Source organism: Pungitius pungitius, chromosome 19, assembly GCF_949316345.1.
Source record: "Pungitius pungitius chromosome 19, fPunPun2.1, whole genome shotgun sequence".
Lineage (NCBI taxonomy): Eukaryota > Metazoa > Chordata > Actinopteri > Perciformes > Gasterosteidae > Pungitius > Pungitius pungitius.
This window is the reverse complement of record NC_084918.1, coordinates 15,179,462-15,204,876: the sequence shown is the minus strand read 5'-3', so window position 1 is coordinate 15,204,876 and position 25,415 is coordinate 15,179,462. Positions and strand designations below refer to the sequence as shown.

Here is a 25,415-nt window from a genome sequence, read left to right as displayed (position 1 = left end):
ACGCACGTGCACGTTAATGTGGACGCGCAGTTTTTATTTATCCGAACCGCGTGCGCTTTTCTTTGTTCCATCGGCCATTGCAAAATGTCAATTTATCTCTGATCCAAACGGTAGATAGGGCTTAGTGTTTTCCTTCTTGCTATGCACGCACGCGCTTCCTTTGTGTGACATTCCTTTGTGTTGAGAGAGAGAGAGAGAGAGAGAGAGAGAGAGAGAGAGAGAGAGAGAGAGAGAGAGACATCACGGGTGGAGGAGCGTGCTCTTCAAACAGCATACATAAAGATCGTATGAGAGAACCGAGCAGGGGGCCGTGTCCTCAAATACCCCCATGCACACTGCTGCTATTAGATTGGTGTGTTTGCACAAAGACACGTGAGAACATGGGGGGGAATGCTCATCAGTGGGGGGGGGTCGCCATGGCGTGTGACCACGGACGGATCCACATCCTTTCCATCAGAAAATAATATTGTCAAAGAAGAAATGCATGTCATTTGATCCACGGAGAATCGATGGACACCTGAGATGCGAGTGACTCTGGTATCCGTGCTGCTATCAGGTTGAAATGTACTTCCACAGGAGGATGCATGGGGCTTTAATCAGAGGTGCCACTGTCACTTCAGCATGTTGCGCTGCTTTTGGGCGTTTGAGCACCACGCCCCTGCAGCCTCGGTGGCGTTCACACAAAAGCATCCCCGCACACATCCCAGCGCTGGCAGTGGGGCCACATTGGGTGGTGTCACTATTGCTCTCCTCCTCCCAACAGCAGCAGCCATGCTCTCCCCTAATAGCGTGCCCCCCCCCCAGCTCATGTTCATATGTCTGCCTCCCCCCTGCACCTCCTTTTAGGCATAGTAAAAAATAAAGGCACACATTTAGCAGGAGTGGTCGCCGTGGTGGGAGACTGACTGTCCCACACAAGGCAGGGTGTTGCCCCAGCTCTTCTTGCTCCGGGGCTGCATTCGGTCATTAGCATTCCTCACATAACCAGGGTTGTGGGCAGGTATGCACCCCATGCCATACCTGCAAACATGTAGCTTTTTGGCAAAATTCGTCATGCATGGGCATCGTGTAGATCTGAAGCGTTTTTATTGGTGATGGGAAGGGGAGCAACTGGCCCGGCCAGCGTTTCTGAGATTGGAGTCAGACGAGGAGAAAAGGTGATGTCATGATTGTGGCAATAAAAGCTCTTTTGATGACGTTGAGGTCTCTACAGCATTTTCATTTCCCCTCCAACTTCTCATCCCTTCACTCTCTCGCTAAATCTTCTTTGTCAAAAGCGGCTAGCAACAAGTCTTGTGGCTTTCCCTGGTTTTATTAGGAGCCTTTTCTGTTGTCTGGCGTGAAAGCACGCCTCGCTCTGCAGTTACCGTCCTCAGCGACAGGCAAGCATGTGCACACTGCAGAGTGTACACTCGGTGCCAAAGATGTGGTTCATTGTTTCGCCACTTTAAGTGCAAGAAACCAAATGCCACATAGCATCATTGGAACACACTTTGCTCATTTCAAAAAGAAAAAGAGATGACTTAATGTGCGGTCTCACATGTGTTCTGAGCATCAGCGTTTGTTGAAGTATTCCTGTTGATTTGTGGATGGAAATATAATGTTCTTTTTATTAAACACTTGGGGCCTTTTTAGTTTGCTATTGAATGTGACTTCTAACATAATATCTTTGGGTGTTTGGACTATTGCTGGGACAAAACCAAATGAAAGTGTCCCCCTGGAGTGTGGTCAATGGGGCGTCCCAGGAGGGAAATGGAGAGCTTTGTTGTAGCCCTCTCTCCAATACACAACTGGAGAGCAACACATCATCCTGCCTTTTGGTTGTTCTGTCTTTGTGGAGCTGAGGCCTTTAGTTAAGCAATAAAACCCCAAATATCAGGTGCTCTGCAGATCCAGATGCTGAACGGATTTGATAACATGCAGCTCGGATTGTCACGCTTTGTTTTCTGGGATTGATTGTGTTCACAGGCAGAGACAAAGGGCTGTTTAAGACTGCGGTAATGAGTGGCTGTGCATATGTCATAGGCCTAGTAAGATGAGCATCACGTTATCGTACACATAGTGTGTCCGTCATCACGGCCGCTCACTGACACTGCATCGCTTCTGACGAAGCCTCATTTAGGCCTCTGGAGATGTTTTGCTGTGCGCTGAAATGACAAAGATTGTTTTACATTCCCTGTGTAATGGAGAGTCTAGTTGTAACAGTATGACGTGGGGATTCGGGTTCCACTTAAGTCTAACACCATTTTATTCAGGTTATTGTGAGTCAGTGTTGTTACTTTGTCAACCGTACATGGGGCTCAAGGACCGAATACCATAGTAGTGTGTGTATTGTTATTAGTGCTTTTCGTAGGGATAGCAGTAGCTACATGTCCCGTACCAGCATTCCTGGGATTCTTAATCAAAGCCACTGTGGAGCTCTGCTTTCTCAGAGAACCGATATGACTTTAATCTTGATACGGATTCCACCAAAACACCACAGAGGCTGCTTGGAGTATAGCAGCCTCTGTGGGGGCCATTTTTTCCCCACCTTGTGTGTGCCACTGTTGTTCGGGGCGCTGATGCTGTCGGTGCCAGCAGAGGAAGAATGCTGGGTGACCACAACTAATGGGACGGGTTCCAGCCGCGGCAGCGGCCAGTCGGATTCAAATTCACGGATGCAAAGCAACGCCCCCCCCCCCCCCCCCCCCCCTCTTCCTCCTCCCGGAATCACAAGGTCCACTGCTGATCCTGGAGAGAGCCAAGGCTCACGCTTGTTCATATCGGGTGTGAATAGTAACTTGGTAGTTGTGGTTCCTCCATGTGTACAGGTATGCTCCATTACCCTGCTGCAGACACCTGATCTCTGATACTTGCAGCTAAAAGGAGGCGAGGCAGAATAGAGAGAGCCCTTAAAGCCTTTCTTTTCTCTTTCATCTCAAACATTCTACCCAGCAGAGTGCACCACATCGCACCTCCTCATCTCGTCTGAGTGTGCTGACATTGACTTGCACCGAATTTCATTATGGTGTGATGTGTCTCTGTCAACCATATTTAGTCAAGTGGCTCTATTTAAAACAAGGCTTCTTTAATGAGGAGACTACTCAGGAGGCAGTCTGTGCTTGGTTCTGCTTCACTAGGTACCTCAGCCTTACTGAGAATCAGGGCGCTTACCTGCACCAAGAAGGGGTCTGCACGGGCCACTAGTGGGCTGTGGGCGAGACGTTACACGTTGTTCTGATCCTATTTCTATTAAAAAGCACAAAACGCAAGCTGCGGATCACACGTTTTACTGTTAATGGCTGGTGTTGGAGAAAAGTGTTTCAATGTCTTCTTTAATGTCTATTTTTATCATGATCTCAGGTCAACCTTATGGCTCGTTCTACCACTCGGGGAAAGGGTCACTGGCAGCTGTGCATAGAGTTAAAGGACGCAAGCTCTCACACAAACTAATTGAATTCAAAGTCTGCCTGACCGATAAAAGAAAATTGACTTTCACAGCCAAACACAAGGTTATTTGTAATTCACACACGCACATGCTCGCAGTGTCTCCCAGTGGACAATCTGTCCATATGCTCTAATTAACAAAAATACCATATCCCACTAAATCATCCACGATGTGCCTCAAAGGCAACGCAGAGGTTACAGCTTGGGTTTAATTTGTTTTACTTGTGTATGACTGAATTACTACATTCTCTGATTTCCCCTAACAGCCTGGTCCTCGACTGGTCAGTCATTTGGTTTCTATTGTCACCTTCTTTATTACAACAAACCTAAAACACATCCATTGTTACGCCCGGCCTAGGGGAGCCGGAAGTAGCATACAAGTAGTTAAGTAATCCCGTAATTAAGACAAAGACCAAGGCCGCCGCTTTCTCGTTTTGGGGTATTTATTTTAGTTCAAGGTCATAGATTTCAGGGTGAGCATGGCCTAAAACAACAAACAAAACAATACGTGCAGGTCCCCCTACCTTCCCTAGGACACATAAAGAAACAAACAAAAATACAGGTGTCTTACCTAACTCCCTACCCAAAAACAGGAAAAAACATGAACAAACAAACAAAGGCTTCTCACCCCTACCGACCTCCTTGCTAAACCCCCCCACCAACCCAAAAGTCCATGAGGTGCAGCATGGCTGGGGCGAGCTGCTGGCTCACACAGGATCCTTTTTATGCACCGACATCCAATCACCTGCAAAAGGAAAAGAGACAGAGCAAGGAAAAACATACAGCAGCCACCGCAGGCAGGGAGGGGAACTGCCCCCCTCCCCCCACTATGACGCTCTGAGTCATAACATCCCCCCACTTAAGACCAAACATTTCTTCTATTGGAAGAGATGTTTGTTCAACACCCTATCCGTGATGATGCACCCGCCACGATATTGACATCAAAGTGTATCACATTAAAGACACTGTCTTAAGAGTAATGATCAGAGCATAAGGCGTTGATTGTGGTTTCAAATACAAGACAGAAACACAAGCAGATTATGGCCGGAATACACCCGGGGTTGCCTCCTCCCGCGGTTTGGCTCCCCCAAAGATAGCAGAGTTTGGGTTGGCGACCTGGTTCAGCGGCTCAGACACGGTCCGAGGCTTCAGCTGCAGCCGAGGTCTCTGTGCTCGCTCCTCATCAGAAGGTTCCCTGAAGTCCGGTCTGCGGGGGGGCCTCTCTCTCAAGCGAGCCGGTCCTCCACCTCCAGGTCCTCCAGATCCGCCATTTCCGTCTCCAGGGTGACTGCCGCTGGCGCCGCCACCGGCTCTGCGGGGCCCTCTGCCGCCCCCAAACCTGCAGTAGGCCTGGTGCCGCTCATCGTAGTTGTCAAAGTCCGCCCTTACTGCTGCTTCTGAGTCACCTTTCTGCTCCCGGGCAGCCGACAAGCAGGCAGCTAGAGTCCTATCCGTTTGTTGAGTGATAATTAGCGGACTTCTCTCTACTGCCAAACATAGCTTATTGTCCACAGTCATCTTGACACTAGGCTCCCCTCGTTTTCCAGTGCCCACATCTTTAAGTATGGGAAGATCCACCAAATCACCCAGTTTGAGAGTTTGATCGCTGGGTCCCACACAGACTGGATCAATGGGCGGCATGCAATGCGGTGCGGCGTCACAAATGGGTACACAAGCAGTAGGGTGTCCAGTTATCTCAGGACTGGTAGGGAAAACCTTATCCCCAGCTAAATCATTCCCGAGAATGAGATCAACCCCTGCGATGGGCAGCCGATCCGTCACAGCCACACGCACTGGGCCAGATACCAGGGCGGAGGAGAGGGTAACTGCATGGACTGGCACACTCAAGACACTCAATTTAATTCCCCACACCAACAAGTTGGACCTACAATAGGACTGGTCAGAGAATGGCACCACACCACTTCGAGCCACAGAATGCTGTGCCCCAGTATCCCTTAAAATTGTAATTGGAATCTGGTCCCCCTCACGGCCACTGAGGGAAAAGTAACCGTGTGAAATAAAAGGCTTAAAAGAATCATGAAATTCTCGCGATTCCTCTGTCCAAAGCTCAGACCGACTAGTGCTTGCATCGCTCTGAATTAGCCCGACTGCAGAAGGGCTTTGTCTGTCACCTTTCTCCTTTTGCTGTAATATCGGGCAGCTTGCAACAAAGTGGCCCAGTTCATGACAATAAAAGCACTCACGCCTTTCCATTGGCGTTGAAGAGTTAGTGCGCCTAAAATTTTTAGGCGACCTCTCTTTATTTACAACAGGTACCGGTGGCCCGCGCTGCCCAGAAGATGAGAAGACACTTTTGTGAGTCAAGACGAACTCATCTGCCAGGACAGCCGCCTCAGTAACGGTCATCACTCTCTGCTCATTTAAATACAAGACTATGCGCTCTGGCAGCCACTTTTTAAACTCTTCCAACAGCATCAGCTCCCGCAGCTGTGCAAACTCCGTAGCTTTACTGGATTTACACCATTTATCAAAAAGCATGCTTTTTCCACGCGCAAACTCTACGTAGGTCTGGCTCGCATCCTTTCCCCCACCTCTAAACTTTTGCCTATAGGCCTCAGGTACTAGTTCATATGCTCTTAACACTGTCGCTTTAACCAGATCATAGTCCAAACTCTGTTCCAGTGTCAGAGCATTACACACCTCCTGAGCCTTTCCCACCAATTTACACTGGAGCAGCAAAGTCCAAACATCAGTCGGCCATTTTAAAGTGGATGCGATGCGTTCAAATGCAATAAAATACGAATCCACTTCAGACTCTCTGAACGGTGGTACCAGCGCTATATGCCTGCCGACATCAAAGCTATCGTGAGGAGATTGAGGTGTCTGATTTATTATAGGGGACCGGGGCGGGCCACCGGGCTGGCGTTCCAGCTCTAAGGCTCTAACTTTAAGGTGCATAGCTTCCACCTCCAACTCCCTAACGCGGAGTGTCAGCTGGAGTGCCTCCGTCGACATCACCGGCGTAGCTTGAATATCCACTTTCTTTAGCCCCTCTACAGTAAACAGCCCCCTCTCGCCTAGCTTATCGGTCACCAATTGTCTCAGTTCCTCTCGGTTTATGTTCACAGGCATTTCTATGTCAAAAGAGTTTGCAATGAGCACCAAATCCACCTTCCTACATTTGCTTAACTGCTGAAGTGTAGGATCAGCTACAAACTTGTCCAAATCAAACTCCATTTTTCACCCACACAACCAGCAATGCAGGACGAAAGAAAAGACTGGACGAGCCCCCAATTATGTTACGCCCGGCCTAGGGGAGCCGGAAGTAGCATACAAGTAGTTAAGTAATCCCGTAATTAAGACAAAGACCAAGGCCGCCGCTTTCTCGTTTTGGGGTATTTATTTTAGTTCAAGGTCATAGATTTCAGGGTGAGCATGGCCTAAAACAACAAACAAAACAATACGTGCAGGTCCCCCTACCTTCCCTAGGACACATAAAGAAACAAACAAAAATACAGGTGTCTTACCTAACTCCCTACCCAAAAACAGGAAAAAACATGAACAAACAAACAAAGGCTTCTCACCCCTACCGACCTCCTTGCTAAACCCCCCCACCAACCCAAAAGTCCATGAGGTGCAGCATGGCTGGGGCGAGCTGCTGGCTCACACAGGATCCTTTTTATGCACCGACATCCAATCACCTGCAAAAGGAAAAGAGACAGAGCAAGGAAAAACATACAGCAGCCACCGCAGGCAGGGAGGGGAACTGCCCCCCTCCCCCCACTATGACGCTCTGAGTCATAACACCATCCACCCAGTTTTTCAAGCTGAACTACTGTTGGTTCTTCCGGACTGTGCTTAGTCACTGAACAGTTTAACGGGAAAAGAGAAAAAAAATCCCCATTTCTTTGGTGTGCGCCTGAGAATGCAGACATGTGGCTCATTATTCCTTCTCCAGCAGACAGTCGGCCGGTTCACTCTAGCCATGACTCAGCGTCATCACACTATGCTCTCTGACTTCCATTGATCATCCTCTGCCTCTCTCTCTCTAAACAGAAGTCCTGTAAGGTTCCCTTTCCTTTAAAAAGGGTCTACTTCTTGTATTGGTTGTCTGTCTTGGCTCTCGGTTCTGCTCTGTATTGCATACGTGTCAACGGAGGTTGCATTTTGGTTCAGGCTCTACTCAGATTTGTCCAATACTCTCATATATTAAGTGTGTGTTCAAATGTTATCCTATAAAATGCCTTGCATTTTTCATTACAAGTTACAATAGATGTTGCTAAAAGCTACATTTAATTTGGGTAGTAGTCCTAGTAGGTAGTAGTAGTTTGGGTAGTCCTCTTCTAACTTGAATTGTAGCTGTAGTTCGGCAATCGTTTTTCCACTCGTTTTATTTCTCTTTTCTTTAAAGTGGTGCATTTCACACTGCTCTCATGTGGACAGTTATAAATCAAGGCCTCCTCTGTGTGGTGCCACAATGGCGAGTCCCGAGTTTTGTGTTTTCTGACAGGGCGCAATGATAAGGGGCCTTGTTTTATTTCCCAAAGCTACCAGAAAACATACTGTTCAGCGTTTGGAAAAGGTGGAGAGAGAGAGAGGACATTTGGGTGATAAATATTTAGTCGGACTGCTTGATTGGGGGTGGACGGGGTGGGCGGGGGGCGTGCACTGTGTCCAGGTCGTAGCAGCTGCCGTGGCGGCTGACCTTTTAGATGGAGCTGCTGCATATTTATAAGAGCAGCGGCTGCGACAGATGTACTGCTGGCTCCGCCCACTCAGTCTGCACCGTGATTCTGAGGATCTTTCTTTTGTCATAATAAGATGCAGGCTGCACCATATAGCTCATTGTTTTTTTCCTTCATCGGGACATGTTGCAGTTGTCACCAAACACTGATTGTGTACTGGAGAAAGAGTTTCTCCTTCATCTGCACGTTTTGGTCATCACCCACATTATTGCACATGCCTCCACAATTAAAGAAACTCGTTTGAGAAATGAAAAGTCTGTGTCCGTCCCAGTTGGGTGTGCGCCACGTCGCTAAGCTTTGACTCCGGGGTCAACCTGCAAGGACACACATTTCAGCGGAGCAGATAGCAGCCTCTGTTGTCTGCTTTGTGTTTGTGCGAGGGGGGCATGAGGCCCCATACACACACACACACAGAGTGAGAGCACATCTGGTATGGACAAAGAGCTGGCCATAATGAATGTGGATGGGGGCTGGGTATATGAGGGTGGTTGGGGCCATGACCTATGGAAATGACTGTGGGAGCCGAATAAGAGGTAATCAGCTGGCATAGAGGGATCTAAGGATATGGGTGGGGGAGGGCAGGGCAACACGTGTGTATGGGTTTGTACGGTTGCTTTCCTTTTGATTGAGTGTCAACAGAAATGCGTTGAACATAGAGGTGGTACTATGCTATACATGTGCAAAGGATGCTCGACCGTTTCACTGATCTTGCAGAAATGAAATATTTTAAGAAATGTACATTTGTACCATTGCCACAATAAGGTTGCCACAGGAAAAGGACTTTTTTTATAAAAAGAATGGTGAAGATTTGCTGTGAAATAGGAAAGAACATTTGAAATGCCTTTTAGACTCTGCAGTCTAGTCTAGTTTTGTCTGTAAAAATGTTTCGTTCAATACAGGAGAAACACGCAATCTCTTTGTGGAGATTGTTGTTGCTATAGTAATATAAAGCAATTAGTTCAGCGCCCGACCAGGTCTGAATCGGAGGTGTTGCATACCTCAGGGGTCCGTTTCAAGGAGGAGGTTCAACACACTGGGTCAACCCCTAAACTCTGAGTTGATTTACCCTCGGATGGGGAAACTCAGAACAGCTGTTTAGAGTTGGTTCAATCAACTCAGAGTAGGTTTACTCAGAGTTGAGTGCGTGCACTGAAGGCAGCATGAATGGAGCCATGATACGAGTTACCATGGCAACCACCACAAACAATCGGTCGGCATACGTCAGACCTGTTGAGCAGGAAATATTAATGCAAGCGTACGGCGAGTATGAACCGAAAGAAAAAGAGCAACACACCACTGCAGCAAAAGACAGAGAAACGTGGGAGAGAACTGCTGCTCGGGTCAAAGCATACGTTCCAATATAGTGTCAGTTAATATTTAACGTACACACTCGTAATCCATACGTTTTACTAATTTAAAATGACATGAGTAGGCAGGAAAACTATAAACACAAAAATGGCACCTAAGAAAAATATGAAACCTATAGTAGATGGAGTATATAAGAAATTGGGGACCCATTGAATTTCCCAGGGACCCACTCAAACACCTCCTGGGACTCATTACATTGAACACTGATCAACATCACTGGTAATGTAAATGCCACTATTAGACTGAAGACTAATGCTGACAAGATATAAACACACATCATTTAATAATGTCACACAAGGTGCCAGAAACTGGCCTTCAGTCAGGTGACCTGTAGCTTTGTGCCCCCCCGACAGAGAGCGGGGCTACGGGTTACTGACGAGCGAATGATGCTGCAGAAATGAATGCATTCTGGGGTGAATGTCCGCTGGAGTGCGGTGTTTCTGCAAACAAAGCGCTCGGCTGCGTTCAGCATGCAGCCCGCTGAGCCCAGTAGAGTAAAGTGGGCAGGCGCCATTCGGTGCAGCCCATTTCAGACGGTTGCTCTCCACTCGCAGAAAGAAAAGTCTGAATGCTGCAGAGCGAAGAGAGGAAAATAACTCTGCAGGGTATTAAACCACCTTTTATAATAACTTCCTGTGCAGCCAATGTTGGCCGACGCATTGATGTATTTTAATGGGCTCGTCATACTGAGGTTTGCGGAGCACAAAGCGCCGTAAGAGACGGCCTGTGCTTAGAATCCGGGCTGCTGCTGTTTATTTACACCAAAACCTGGACCGAGTGCCTCAGTAGTGAGCGTCTGCTGAGAAGTCCTCTCCTGTTTGGTTTCACTTCAGCTCGCTGTGGCTTCTGCACTCATTTACTGTCGTCCATTCTCCTGATCATTGTGCCTAATTACTCGTGACTCCGCAGGCTGCTAGCTCGTTGGTCTCACTACCAATATTCCCGGCTTTGTTGTCTACAAATCTCGAGCAAAGTGGAAGTAACCAGCCAATTCAAACCAGGCTGATGCATGCAGTGTAATGCACCAGAGGCCTGCAGGAAGTGCCTCATCCTGATGTCACAATTGTAGCGCTTCGCAGAGGGATTTCTTTTGGGTTTTGATTTTTCCTACTCTGAGCTTGCTCACACAGCAGCTGACTTGCAAATCCTATGGATGCTTGCATTGATTCTTATGTATCCATGTGCATTAGGTGTAAATTGAGGTTACGATACATGGAGGGGTCTCAAAGCTTTTGACTGACTCGTGAGGCCTGTGGAGGACACCTCTACCTTCTGGGGCTCCAGTTAATACGAAGAGACTAATGAGGAATGAAACAACAATAACGGTTGCATATGATGATGTAAGCGTTTGCTGTTTTGGCTCCCTTCGGCAGAGGAGCAGCTCAGCTGGGAGTTGTGGCATGTTTCTCGTCACCACTTGATCCTCCCGTCTGCTGCATACCCGACATTCAATTACTGCCCTGAACATTTCAAGGCTCCGCCTGTGTGAGATTTCTCTTCCATGGGGTTGTAGAATTGAATTGCTATTGATCTGTGCGACGCTGTTGCCGTTCCTCTTCCCCCCCGCCGGTCTCTGTGGCGGGTCGATGTATTAGATTAAACTCCGTCCTCCCTTTTCATCTCAAGCGTCTCCCGGGGCTTCCTCCATTACGCGCTTCAGCCATTAAAAGCCCGGCTATCTCTCTTTCTTTCCCACACTTGAGTCCTCCCCCGTCTGTCTCTGTCTCAAACGTGTTACAGTAATGGCTTGTTTGGCCATAATCAGATTTCCTGGAATTGAGCAGGTTTATTTAGAGGAATTGCAGATGTTCAGTGACTAAGCATTACAGGCCCCCCAGGAGCTTGTTTTTGTATGCATATATTTTGATCAGCAGTCATACAATTTAGTTTCTGTTTTGTGTTGCTGTGTAGCACAAATGAGCTGATAAATGACAACAGATGGTTTTCGGGGTTATTGCAGGCATTTAAATAGTGCTGTTGGTACAAGTCACGCTGTGTCTGAACTGTGTCTCAGCTACACAAAATAATGATTCGGAGGTGAACCCAGCAAGACCATCCACACGGCTACTTCTCTGGAGGTAATTTCTAGCTGCACTTCTTCGACGTACCTGTTCACAACTAATGGTCTGTGACTGGAGGGACCTGATGGATGAGGCTGTACCCCCGTTCTGCCTCGTCCAAGGTCCTGGACTAAAGATAAATGGCTCCCTCTTCTCCTCATGCATCGGGTGTTTTTATCGCTTTCAAATGGATCCAGTAGTTACTGCATTTGCTAAATCTATAGGACTTACCCCACCATGCCTTTTTATATTTCAAAGGGGATAGTAGAGAGATGACAGGAAATGGAGAGCGAGACAACAAAGGCCCCTTGGCAAACGCAATCCGGGGACGTTGATGGTTGGCATCTAAACCCTGAAGCCACAAAGATCTCTAAGAGGAAACCAATGTTTCATAAGCTTTGTCTGATGAACTGAGATGGAATTTGCTCCAAAGGAAGAACTGTAGGTTTTAAGCAGCATTGTAGACCGTCCTCCAGTCGTTTTCTGCAGTTGGTGATGTTTGTGTGGAGCTATGACCTGGCGGCCATATGTAAAACGTTCTTTTTCAAAAGTAACAGAGAATAAATGGTGCTGAGAAGTAGGGCTGCACGATATGGTCAAAAACCCAAATCACGGTATTAAGAAACATTCTGATGGTAACACTGCATTGCTTTTTCAAGTAAACACATTAATTGACCCCAAAAACGACTGTGGCTCCCGAACAGCTGCTCGCTGGCCAACTTGCTTGTTACTAGCCGGCGAGTTAGGTTGTTAGCGTGTTAGCTCATTAGCATGTTAGCTTGTTGTGGCTGCTAGTGTTGCCACCAGAGGCTCGACAGACGTTGCAATAAATTATTGTTTTCTGATCTAATGTAACATACTTTGGATTTACCAAAACCCAAAACCTGTGCAATTATTAGTATTAAATTGTTTCATAAACTGTTGTCACCTCAGCAGCAGTTGGGCCCATCTCTTTACCTACAGTAGGTTACAGTTTCTAGGCTTTTTTATCAATAGCGCTACTCTTGCTTCTTTGTTTGTTTGGTTTCTCATCAATACTCTTACATACAACATGCACTTAGCGGTTCTTGCATTCTGTGAAATTCATTTCTAAAGAAGAAAATTAATAGTGACATTTATTATTTATTCCGCTTTTATGTAAAGCAGCACTACAATAAACTTTTCAGTGTTTCCCCAACCATTATAACAGGGGGGCTGAAGCTCATATACCTACCTATATGTTGAAGGCCGACGGGCTGATTTTATTCTGCTTTCAGCAAAACGGCCATGAACAGCCAAATTAGGAAATAAATACTGAATGTGTGTCCCCCACAGGTAGCTGGAACTGCAGATGAGCCCGTTCTGGGGTCCCATTTGATGGCTTTTAGTGGTCTTATCATGTTTTCGTCATTCAGAGTGTGGAGTAGAATAGACATCTGAATGACGCTCACAGCGCTAGCTCAGTCTGAATTATTCCCACAGCAGCTGAAGAGATTCACGGACATCTCCGGTCCACTGAATGGAATTCCTGTGGGGGGGGGGGGGGGGGGTTACAGGTTCATTTGCTCCCTCTAAAACCCTTTATGTTGTGACAAGCGTTTGAAGTGGAACAGAAAGAGACTTTTGAATTAAACTCTCCCCTTTGTCAACTCATTGCTGCGACAAAATCCTGCAGAGGAAAAACTACTCCTGATTATTGATATATTTGATCGAGCCCCCCCCCTTCCATCCCTGTGCCAGGGAGACAGGAGATGGAAGTGGACCGCACAGAGGCACGAAATTCAGATATTCACTGACTAATGGCAAATGTGTAGCACAGCTGGTAAGGACGGCTGTGTTTAGCACAACTTGCTTCAGATGTCCCCAGACGAGGAAGTAGGTCCCATGACGTTGTGTGTGCAGTCCAGGCAGCAGCCTTTACTTGCATTTTCTCTCTGCTGAATGTCAGGGGGGGGGGGGTCATCTGGTCCTCCAGAAGTCTATGGGAAAGTAGCTGTATTCTTTTAGTAAACTTTGTAAACATGAGTTTGCAACCATAAGCCAATATTCTTACCTGAAGTCTATCACGGCTGATGGACATGAATGTTCTTGTCTACGTGGACTAGAGCTGCACGGCATACCGGTTCAACTGGTATAAGACCTCCTTATGGGACGAGTTTCTCACATACATTTCATTCATTCATTCATTCATTCTTGCCCACTGAATAGAATGATGTCATTTGTTACGGATCAGTCGAGGTTTGTTTACATTTTTTTTGCTGCCGTCACATTTTCGCTCGAACGTGGAAGTCCTGTATCTACTCACACTCATTTAGTTCAATATAACACATTTGGTGTCATTTTTCTTCAAGTTGAACATTATATATAATTCCATTTAAAGTTGGGTGTCCGGCTACGCGTCCGGCCTAACGACACACTTGAACTGTAATAAAGTACTGTAAGTACCTTATTGCTTATAAATAAATACAACACACTTCACACTATTTAACTTCAAACTACGATCAATATATTAACTGTTATCAATAGTTTACAGTATACTTTAATGCATATAAATACAAAACACACATACACTCTTACACACATGCATATTTGCTTTCTCTGGCCAACAATAACACTTGACTAATGACTCCTGACTAATTGCACGTCCTGCACAGTGAAACCTTGAATGTGGTGTCCTTTTAAAACGCCAAAGACTGAGTTTCGTATTGTTTTACGTATAAATGCTGTAGGCGGCATCATGTAGCAGTGTGACCTCCCGCAGTAGAGCCGAACACAGGACACTGGATTTGGATGTCCGGGGGAGCTAGTGCAGCTTCCACACCGATGTCCTCACCCCGTCTATGTCTCCCCCCCCAACGGATTACAGCGGATTCATTTCATGCTTGTGTTTTGGAGTATTGGCTCACTGCTTGTAGATTTCCTTGTATTTCTTCTTCACTCTGGTCAGAAGAATGGGAGGGAAGAAGGGTGTTTGTAAAGATGGAGCACTATGCAAGGAAGGGTTGGGGTGATGGGGGGGTGTGGATGGAGGGATTAACGGCGTTCAGCCCCTGCTGACTGGCGGCTCTGTGCTGTATTGTTCCCTGTTGCCTGGCTACGCCGCGGCTAACAATGCTATCCAGCGGTGTTTCTGGGATCCATGTGGTGGGAGTGAAGGTAGAAGACTGAAGCTCCAGGTAGCGCTGCTGTGTGTGTGTGTGCATTCACTTCCACGTTGACTCCACGATCCGGGGAATCCAAGAAGAAAATCTAATAAATGACTGAATCTATGGTGAAACACAGGGTGGATTCATTGCTTCTGTTGCAGTTTTGTATTTTTAAAATACATTTCTTTTCATATTTAATGTTGTACAGTTCATCCCCTTTATCAATCGTGGACCTTTTTTCCGTTATATACATATAAACATCTGGCCTACTTTCACACTCCTTCTTTCATTCTTTCCCCACCAGGGATTTTAACGCATGGAGGGGAGAGCGAAGCGAGCAGAGGGAAGTCGATAGAGAATGGCTGTGGCCCGTTGTCAGCCTCTGGGCTCCAGAACACCTCCGTTCAATGTTGATCGAAGGCCACATACCGGGTGGCCTGCTGTGGGCGGAGGTTTGGCCGGCCCCTACCAAAAAGGTGGAGGTATTTGAAATCCAAACCCGCGGTGGAGGGGTCGGCACAGACGTGTTGAGCGTTCTCATTTCTCCTCCAGCAGACATTGTTCCATCCAACGAGAAGTCAAATACAGAGCTGTGTTTGCTCTGTTAATGAGCAGATGGTTTCCTTTTGTTGGTATTGATCAAGCATTATGCAACAACTCCATGAGTGCGCAAGTCATTCACTTATTCAGTCCAGCCTTCAAGGCTCCAGGCTGGATTTCCATTATTTATTCCACTATGTACTAAAAAATAACCCCTGATCTGAGTCCAAGGGGAAAACTCTTTTTTTTTTTTGTGTGTGTGTGTGTGTGCGCATGATGTTTGTCACACACACAAACGACAAAATATCTGATATACAGCCGTATTCCAACAACAATTTGAACTTCTTATTGATATTTTGTTTCACTAAAATGATGGAATCTGTGTCCCATATTGTAGTCTAAAGGATTATTAGGAACACCTGTTCAATTTGTCATTAATGCAATTATCTAATCAACCGATCACATGGCAGTTGCTTAAATGCATTTAGGGGTGTGGTCCTGGTCAAGACTATCTCCTGAACTCCAAACTGAATGTCAGAATGGGAAAGAAAGGTGATTTAAACCATTTTGAGCGTGGCCTGGTTGTTGGTGCCTGACGGGCCGGTCTGAGTATTTCACAATCTGCTCAGTTACTGGGATTTTCACGAAAAAACATTTCTAGGGTTTACAAAGAATGGTGTGAAAAGGAAAAAACATCCATGCGGCAGTCCTGTGGGTGAAAATGCATTGTTGATGCTAGAGTTCAGAGGAGAATGGGCCAACTGATTCAAGCTGATAGAAGAGCAACTTTGACTGAAATAACCACTCAGTACAACCGAGGTATGCAGCAAAGCATTTGTGAAGCCACAACACGCAAAACCTTGAGGCGGATGGGCTGCAACAGCAGAAGACCCCACCGGGTACCACTCATCTCCACTACAAATAGGAACAAGAGGCCACAATTTGTGAGAGCTCACCAAAATTGGACAGTTGAAGACTGGAAAAATGTTGCCTGGTCTGATGAGTCTGGATTTCTGTTGGGACATTCAGATGGCAGAGTCAGAATTTGGCCTAAACAGCATAAGAGAAGAAGAAGAGAACATGGATCCATCATGCCTTGTTACCACTGTGCTGGTGGTGGTGTGATGGTGTGGGGGATGTTTTCTTGGCACACTTTAGGCCCCTTAGTGCCAATTGGGCATCGTTTAAATGCCACGACCTCCTGAGCATCGTTTCTGACCATGTCCATCCCTTTATGGCCACCATGTACCATCCTCTGATGACTACTTCTAGCAGTATAATGCACCATGTCACAAAGCTCCAATCATTTCAAATTGGTTTCTTGAACATGACAATGAGTTCACTGTACTAAAATGGCCCCCACAGTCACCAGATCTCAACCCAATAGAGTATCTTTGGGATGTGGTGGAACGGGAGCTCCGTGCCCTGGATGTGCATCCCACAAATATTGCTATCCATCAATATGGAAGAATGCTTTCAGCACCTTGTTGAATCACTGCCACGTAGAACTAAGGCAGTTCTGAAGGCGAAAGGGGGTCAAACACACCATTGTAACAGATTTTAAGCTTTATTAAGGTATTCTATGTCCTCTATACTGTACATACATTATGTCTAAGTGGTCATGCTAATGATTTTTCATTAGTTAACAGTTCAGTAGCTAAGCCTTATCGCTCTCACTTAAGTAAACTTGATACTTTTTGTGGTCACAGGTGTCTTTTTTTCTTTCTTTCTGACCAACAGTCCTGAAACCACAGTGCCACATTTGCACAATAATGCCAATAACACACAACCTCCCTGTTCCTCGAGGCAGAATCCCAGTTCTTCTATTTAGTTTTGTGTTCTGTGAGCGCCACAAATTCAATTCCGATTGGAGTTGGACAACTGACATCTCATAGTCTCCTCTGATTCAGGAAGCATTAGAAACAACACGCTGCTGCAGGCGAACACAAACGCACCATTGTGCACGATTACTGCATCGTTACAACCCATCGGTGCTCAGTAGTTCAATCTGAAGGGGTCTTCAACGTTGCAGGGTCATCGGCAGACGCTTTGTGTGTAGAAGGGCTGTGACTCGCCGTGCTGGTCCAAAGAGGGAGCAGTTGTGTCGTGGTTTGGGTTCTTGTGCTGTTGTTTTATTGAAGCATTCCGTTGTTTGTTTGGGGACTCGCTGAAATTGGAAATCTCTGCTGGCGACTGCTCTTTTTAATAAAACCGATTTCCTCAGACTGCTGCATGACAATAACACAACCATTTAGTTAATAACAGAAGTGCTGACCCAACGACCATGGCCTCTCATGGAGCTTCTGGCCCGTCGCCATGGTGATCCAGCCTCTGCAGAGCGATGCCTGCTAGAGTCCAATCTCACCTGCTCACACGCTGTAGCCTCAGTGGATCCTTCCTGACCCTCTCACTGCTGGCCGAAACATCAGAGCGAAGCTAGCTCATACCGCTATAAACATAACCTTCCCTCATACAGAGAGCTCATACAGAGAACATTCCAGTGGTTTTTGCAGTTGTTTTGTCTAGGTATGTCTTGTGTGTGTGTGTGTGTACACATCTGACTTCTGAGTCAGAGGAGACAAGTGTCAGCTGGCTTTAATTTAGCCGTCTCGTTCAGCTTTATCCGTATTCTTTTTCCTATTCAACAACGCACACACACACACACACACACACACACAGTCATGGTTGTTTTGTTGTTAAGTCTGTCTGGAATTCCTCTCCAGACTATTTCATGAATTCCACGCGTGAGAGAGCCTGCTGGTCCACTGTACCTGTGGCGATGCGATACCAGTCTTTGAACGCACCATAACAGCCTTTGTTTAACAGTAGCATGGTGCATGATATGAAAATGTGTGAATGTGACTTTACACAGAGCATCATTCCTCTTGTTGTAATATGATTTGACCTCCAAGAACTGATTGCAGGTCAGAAGACTCTTGTTCACTCACTGTGTATGAAGGCTAAACAAACCCTTTACGAAATTGCTGAGGTTGCTGGTCTCACATCTGAGTAACAAACACAATGCAGGTCTGAAAGCTGAAGGCAGCTATTTGTATTTTCAGTTTTTTCCCCAATGAATACCTCTTTAGTCAGATGATGTCCGTGTGCTTTATTTAAAGTCTCATGGTTGCCCTCTCTCCTTCCTCCGTCCAGGCCTTCAGTGTTACTGCGACCGCTGCAGCGCCAACTCCAGCTGCACCCCCAAGGACGACGGCGTCTGCTTCGTCTCCATCCGCAAGTCGGGCAGCCAGCACACCACGGAGCAGCGGCAGTGTGTGCACGGCAACGAGCTGATCCCCAGGGACCGGCCCTTCATCTGCGCCCCGTCCATCAAGCTCGACACGGGCATCTACCCGTTCTGCTGCAACACGGACTACTGCAACAAGGAGCCCGACCTGAACATCCTGCCTCGTAAACACACACTCACACACACACACACACACACACACACACACACACACACGCAGTTCCTCAAGCGAATTCATTCCAGCGGATCACTTTTCTTATGTCAGATATATTGTGGGTCCACCTTGTATTATGTAAGCTAAAGAGCTATAGATGTATTATGATGGTTACTGAAGTGGTGCATTGATTCACAAACAGGCAGGATTTTGAAAAATTTGTATCAAGGCTTTCTCATGGGGTAAAAAAAAAATTTACCCCTAGTGTCCGCTTGTCCGGTTCCGGTCCCAGCTGGCTCTTCATGGACTGCAGGGTGAAATCAAGTTTTTATTCATACTTTGAAATCAAAGTAAGCTGCTGCCCAGACAGAAGCAGGAACAGAGATTTCTTTCTTTCATGGCTTCCATTCATTGACCGTTGGGTTTCTAGAAGACAGAATCTATCCCAGCATGCAACAGTAAACACAAAGCCAGCAGTACCTGTGGCCGGGGGGGATTCAGCCTTTCTAGGTCATCTGGCCCTTCTGTTCTCAGGTGTATTTAATCTACATTCTCTTCAGTAGGTGGATGAAGAGCATGTAGACTGTTGTGTCTGTTAGCTTCAGGCCAAATCTCCCATCAACCTAGCAGATGGAGGTGGCCCCCGCCCCACTTGGCCCGCCAGCCTCCCGGCCGCAGCCCTACACACTCGCAGGTCTCACTTTGGATCCGTCTCACTTTGTACCTGCTCTTTGTATTCAGCAGACCGCACCACGAAGACCCCCCCCCTGGGGCCTGTGGCCCTCGCGGCGGTCATCGCCGCCCCGGTGTGCGTGCTGTGTCTGCTCCTGGTCCTGGCATTCTATGTTTGCCACAGCCACAGGGGCCTGGGGGCCGGAGGCGCCGGGGCCCACCACCACCACCACCACCGGGTGCCCAACGAAGAAGACCCCTCCATTGACCACCCCTTCATCACCGTGGGAACTACGCTGAAGGATCTAATCTATGACATGACCACCTCTGGCTCTGGATCAGGTACGATGGTCCATGCGAGGGCACAGAGGTCAATAACGAGGCTGGTGTTTTGGGGAATATATTCATTAGAGTGAGGTCAGAAGATAGATACTACTGAATACCACTTATGAATTGTGTGTGTGTGTACTCTGAAGCAATCAACATCTTAAAGTACAAGTCTATATAAAAGGCTGGCTGGCCCAGATTCAGACTGCACACACTGGCCTGGCAAAAGCTGTTGTCATGCTAGCTGTAAATTAGCACCTCTGTGTGGTGACTGGCACCTCCAACACGATGCCAAGCAATGACTTGGATTCAGTTTGTTTTAAGCTATTTGTACCATATTTGACAATATGAAAGTATGTGTGTGTGTGTGTCTGGTAGAGCTGTGTGGGCCTTTTTAATCACTGTGCCAAGTCAGAATCTGTGTAGTGTAACAGGAGGATTCTGATTGTCATTTCCTCACCGTTCCTGCCCTCGTTTTAGGTTTCGATATAAAAAAAAAATCTAAAAAAACACGACAAGCCTCCCGTATGTCAGAAGCAATCACCTCAGATGTGATAAAGATGTGTGATCAATGACTTGTATGAAAAAGGCCATTTACTTATTTATTTTTTCTAACGCCGGCTGTAAGCAGTCTGTGAAAGTGAGGGTGTCAATTTCAGACCTTTTTAGATCGCTTCATACCGCTGTAATCTCACGAGCTATCCTCATTTCATTGTTTTATTGTTTTTGACATCTCAAATGACTCCAACTTGCTTCTGGAAACATTCCAGCTGGTGAAGCTGTTACTGTGGGTTCATTGACTGAAGCGTGGAGTGTGCTACTACCTCCCACACGTGCTAAGCGTTCTTTCTCCGGGTGCTGCTTCTCTCTCCAGGCCTTCCGCTACTCGTCCAGAGGACCATCGCCAGGACCATCATCCTCCAGGAGAGCATCGGGAAGGGCCGCTTCGGCGAAGTGTGGCGGGGAAAGTGGCGCGGCGAGGAGGTGGCCGTGAAGATCTTCTCCTCCCGCGAGGAGCGCTCCTGGTTCCGCGAGGCTGAGATCTACCAGACCGTGATGCTAAGGCACGAGAACATCCTGGGCTTCATCGCCGCCGACAACAAAGGTGAGGTGAAGTCAGACCACATCCAGCAAGGAGAAGCTGAATGAAGAGAGATCAGTGAGTCGTGCCGGCTAAAGTGAAGGTGGATCAGAGCACATAGACGAGATCTTCATCAGGCCGCTGTGTTCCTTCCAGTAAGGACCAGAGCTGTCTGCAAAGGAGCTGCTGGTAGACAGTGTGGGGGAGTAACAGTCCTCAGCCAAGCACACATTACCACACCGTCTGACTGCTCTAGCAGCACACACACACCCCTGATATAATGCTAGAGGACATAGCTCCATGAGTAGATCTCCATGATGAGTGCAGAGCAGACTTTTCAGACTTGGTCAAGTCTGAACTCTTTTTACACAGAGTTGTAGAATCTGGCCCACGCGCCCTTCTTCAATGTGCTTATCAGACCATGAAATGCATGTGACCCGTAGAGCTCATATTTAGATGTTTTTAATGTCAGCTGAATATCAGTGCGGTACACAAACCGCCTTTGAATCCCCCTTCTGCTCTCGGACCCCCCCCCCTCCCCCCAACCCCATAACGTTTCAACCATCTAAATTGTTTTCTGGGGAAAAAAATCTTGATTTCATGATTTGCAAAAAAGAAAAGTGTGTGGATGTCTTATTTTTCCATTTTGTCTGGGGAACCCTGACATGTGGGGGGGGGGGGGGAATAACGACTAACAGGAAGAGTGAGTGACAAAAACTACAGGGGGATTTTATTGTGAAATATTTATAGGAAAATGTGTTTATCGCAGAATGAGTGGAGCTTTGCTTGAGGCTATTGAGAGGAGTCTATAAATACTGCAGTGAGGAAGAGCAAGTGACAGACTTTTATTGTGGCGGTTTTATAGGAAATGAAACGTCTTACAGCTGCTCCTTTTGACCATAAAATGCATCCCATCACCATCCGGCCAGACAGGTCGGTGTGATCTGGATGAGATCGCACACGTCACATGTTCAAACACATCTAAGCACCATGGGACGAGGACAGCAGCTTCATCTCCACCTTCCTGTGTGCTTAGATAACGGGACGTGGACTCAGCTGTGGCTGGTGTCGGATTACCACGAGCACGGCTCCCTGTTTGACTACCTGAACCGCTACACCGTGACCGTGGAGGGCATGATCAAGCTGTCCCTGTCCACAGCCAGCGGCCTCGCCCACCTCCACATGGAGATAGTGGGAACACAAGGTGAGAGACGCACACACTCAAACATGCAGGTCACAAACATGTAAATCTCCCTACAAATCCGTGCTCGTGTTGAACGTTCGGCTGTCCGTCTCCAGGGAAACCGGCCATCGCGCACAGAGACCTGAAGTCAAAGAACATTCTGGTGAAGAAGAACGGGACGTGCTGCATCGCGGACCTGGGTCTGGCCGTCCGCCACGACTCTGCCACGGACACCATCGACATCGCTCCCAACCACCGGGTGGGGACCAAAAGGTACCGCCCGCCCCACACTGACCCCCCCCCTGTTGGTCACCTTCTTCTTCTCCGTCTTGTTCTGTAAGCATAAAAAAAAAAAAAATCTTTGGCGCTGAATGAGCGAGCTGAACAGTTCGCGGTACCGAGAGGATCCGACCCAGACATCAGAGGGAGACAATGAAACGATGCAGACATGTACAGAGGGGGGGGGTTTCAGTCTGTGGGACTTTCCAAGGTCAAGGGGGTTGGATTAATATGCGTCATTCAAGTTTAGCTGGAAAAGCGTTCTGTGGGAGCTTCCCTCGTACGAGTGATTACGAAACTCGGCACAACCAGTTAGCTGATAAGCCTTGTGGACAAAGGCAAAAAGTTCCGCAGACGACACAGGAACAGGTCCAATAGTGGTGCAGTTCACTTTTCCTCTAAGTGTGCGTGCTCACGGGCCGCCACTCTGGACGCCTCTCATGCGGCGGTCACAGCTCGATGGTCATATGAAAAGCAGAATGTCCAGCACTCCCTTCAGTCCTTGTTCTTGGATGCTAACCCTGGGTTAGCTGAATAAACTGCAGCCACGGAGGGTTTGAATCTCCTGTCCTTTGCCTGTACGTTGACCAATGACGAGAGGCCCTTGGTGCCCTTGCGGTGGCGTGCTGAGTTTGGTTGCAATGCTCCGGAGATGACGGCAAAGCACAAGAGACCCACGGAGCTGAAGGGAAGCGAGTGCGCTCATGTTAGCATACTGAGGTCATCGTGTTCAAGGTAAAGCGACTAAACACTGTAGATGGAGAGTGGGGGCGGCTGCACTTGTTGCATAGGCGTGCATGAAAACGTCCCAAATAAAACCACCTGTGTGAAGGCCCACATGGTCTCAGGGTCTAACTAAAAGTGAAATAATGAGAAAATCTGTAGGTGGAAGCTGGTATTTTATCCGTGATGGAGCAACCACACAAATAGCTATTCATCTCGCCTCGCAGTCTACGTGTGGCTTCATGGGTCCCTCTGGGACCCGCTCGTTCTATTGTGCAGACTTGTCTAGCCGCAGGGTCGGAAAGGGAGCAGAACCGTCTCCTGCTTCCTCCTTCCCACAGTGATATCAGCATAGCTTTCATCCCGCTCCGTTTCTCTCCCTTGTTTGTTTACGACATGTCCTGTTCCAGTGCCACTAAATGATTCAGTGGAGACTAGAGCTCTGGCCTTGGCTGAAACACGTGTTAAAAATGGATGATCTGATGCCACCAGATACAGTACCAGTCAGAAGTTTGGACACACTTTGTCATTCTATTCAATGAGCTAGTGATGACACCACTGATAGCGTCTCTGAGTCAGACGAGCCACAACACAAACTACACACATTTGATGATCTTGGAGGCAGAATTCAACACCAGGTGGAACACTTCCTGCTGTCCTCGTGCACTTTGCTCTCAACTCTCCGTCATTTGACGTTTTCCTCTGCAAGTCAGATGTTGAGATGGAAGTAGCCAGCGACTGCGTAAGCAAGAATAAGGTTGACCTCTCCTCTCCCCGCTCAGGTACATGGCTCCAGAGGTCCTGGACGACTCCATAAACATGAAACACTTTGAGTCTTTCAAGCGGGCCGACATCTACGCCATGGGCCTGGTGTTCTGGGAGATTGCCAGCCGCTGCTCCATGGGAGGTGAGGATGCTGAACAGTGGGCGGATAGATGGCCTGAGGGATGAAGATACTGTCAAGAGTGTGCGTGAGTGGAAAGCGCCATGCATTTTATCACACTTCACACCTTTTTGTATGTTCCTATTGTGTCAGGCATCCATGAGGACTACCAGCTGCCCTACTACGACCTGGTTCAGTCAGATCCGTCGGTGGAGGAGATGAGGAAGGTGGTCTGTGAGCAGAAGCTACGCCCCAACATTCCCAACCGCTGGCAGAGCTGTGAGGTAAGACGCAGACGGCCTGTTAGTGAGCTCAGGTTCCATACTCGTACAATATTTTCACCATAATGGTGTCACGGCAGAGTCTATAGAGTCCAATTTTGTGTGTGTGTTAATAGATAAACGTACAGTTTCCTTCTAAGCGAGCTAAATGCTACGCATGTCTAAAATCACATGACTCATACAAATAACTTACAATAATTCTGGCTCATCAATAGTTTGATTCTATAGTACAGTACACTTTTGAGTCCTTCTCACTACCATGAAACACACACACACACACACACACCAGTTCCCACAGTCTCCAAAGAGGAAGCAAGTACTCAGGTCTGGTTTCAGTATTCAGTGTGTTGTACTCTCACACACATGGACACTCCCACCACTACACGGAGAGTGTTGCGTCCTGTTGGGAGTCGTTTGAGCTCACTGAGGTGATTTAAAGCAGCAGCACTGTGTGAAGGCTAAATGTTACCGTTTTATGTTATTGTTTATAGTGCATATTTCCATAAAAACCCAAATCAGGGTTAACGACTAGTGTGCAGTTCTACTTTGCAGTAGTGCCAGTTTGCACATGTGCAGTAGGGATGGGCAGGATGTTTGGTGTGACACGTGGCATGGCTTGTTGGCCTTCCTTCCTGTAAATGAGATGTTTAAGGCTATAACTTGATAGGGCCTAGTCCATCTTTTTGACGTGTAAACTAGAAGCCGTGAGGTGCTTCATCTGCCGCGGCTACAAACCGTCACCGGCAGCCACTATTTGATCGGGTCCCAAGCTGTTCCTCCAAACAAATGGTTCAGCTCCTGTCAGACAGGATCACAGTCTGCACCACGCCAGGCCACTTTGTAAACACAGACTGGCTCATGAGCAGCCAAGCCGGCTGCCCACACACACTGCTGAAGCTGCAGTAGACGCTCTCCTTCATGACGTCTCTGAAGAACTCTCTTTCTGTGGGCTGTTGGACACCAGTGACCTTTTGTCTGGCACCATCCAAACCTTTGAATGCTCGTTTGTGTTCTATTTGAGGCCCCATGCCTGGTTTTCGCCACAATGATCATGTTTCCTCCCCTCTGGTCCAAAGAAAATCCTCAGAAAGCCCTCTCCAACAAGACCTCGGTGAGGCAAGGTGACATGTGATGTCTTTCTCTGCCCAGCTAGCTGAAAACATCATGGCGTACAACTGTTACTGTGTGTTTGAATGAAACCAACACAGCGCCTTCTTCCCCCTCATGTAAAGGTTCTCCTCCCTCCCAATAGAGACCTGTGTGTCGGTCAGTGTAGAAGGACAACAATCGGCCCGAGGAATGTGTCTTAGCCCTGAAGGAGGTTCCGTAGCAGCGAGGAGACCCAGATGCTGTTCACAGC

General features: G+C 47.5%; 1 protein-coding gene across 2 annotated transcripts in view; it reads left to right on the top strand.

Annotated features, from left to right (window-relative positions):
* The window catches only part of tgfbr1b (transforming growth factor, beta receptor 1 b), a 30,062-nt gene that overhangs the window by 1,223 nt on the left and 3,424 nt on the right, over positions 1-25,415 (top strand). Inside the window, exons 2-8 of one of the 2 annotated variants that reach the window (XM_037455407.2) lie at positions 18,379-18,636; positions 19,371-19,640; positions 20,500-20,730; positions 21,743-21,910; positions 22,006-22,162; positions 23,674-23,798; positions 23,928-24,058. In XM_037455407.2, the coding sequence (XP_037311304.2) occupies positions 18,379-18,636; positions 19,371-19,640; positions 20,500-20,730; positions 21,743-21,910; positions 22,006-22,162; positions 23,674-23,798; positions 23,928-24,058 (1,340 nt within the window). Of the gene's footprint in view, positions 1-18,378; positions 18,637-19,367; positions 19,641-20,499; positions 20,731-21,742; positions 21,911-22,005; positions 22,163-23,673; positions 23,799-23,927; positions 24,059-25,415 lie in introns of both variants that reach the window. The other variant, XM_037455406.2, reaches the window with a different exon arrangement.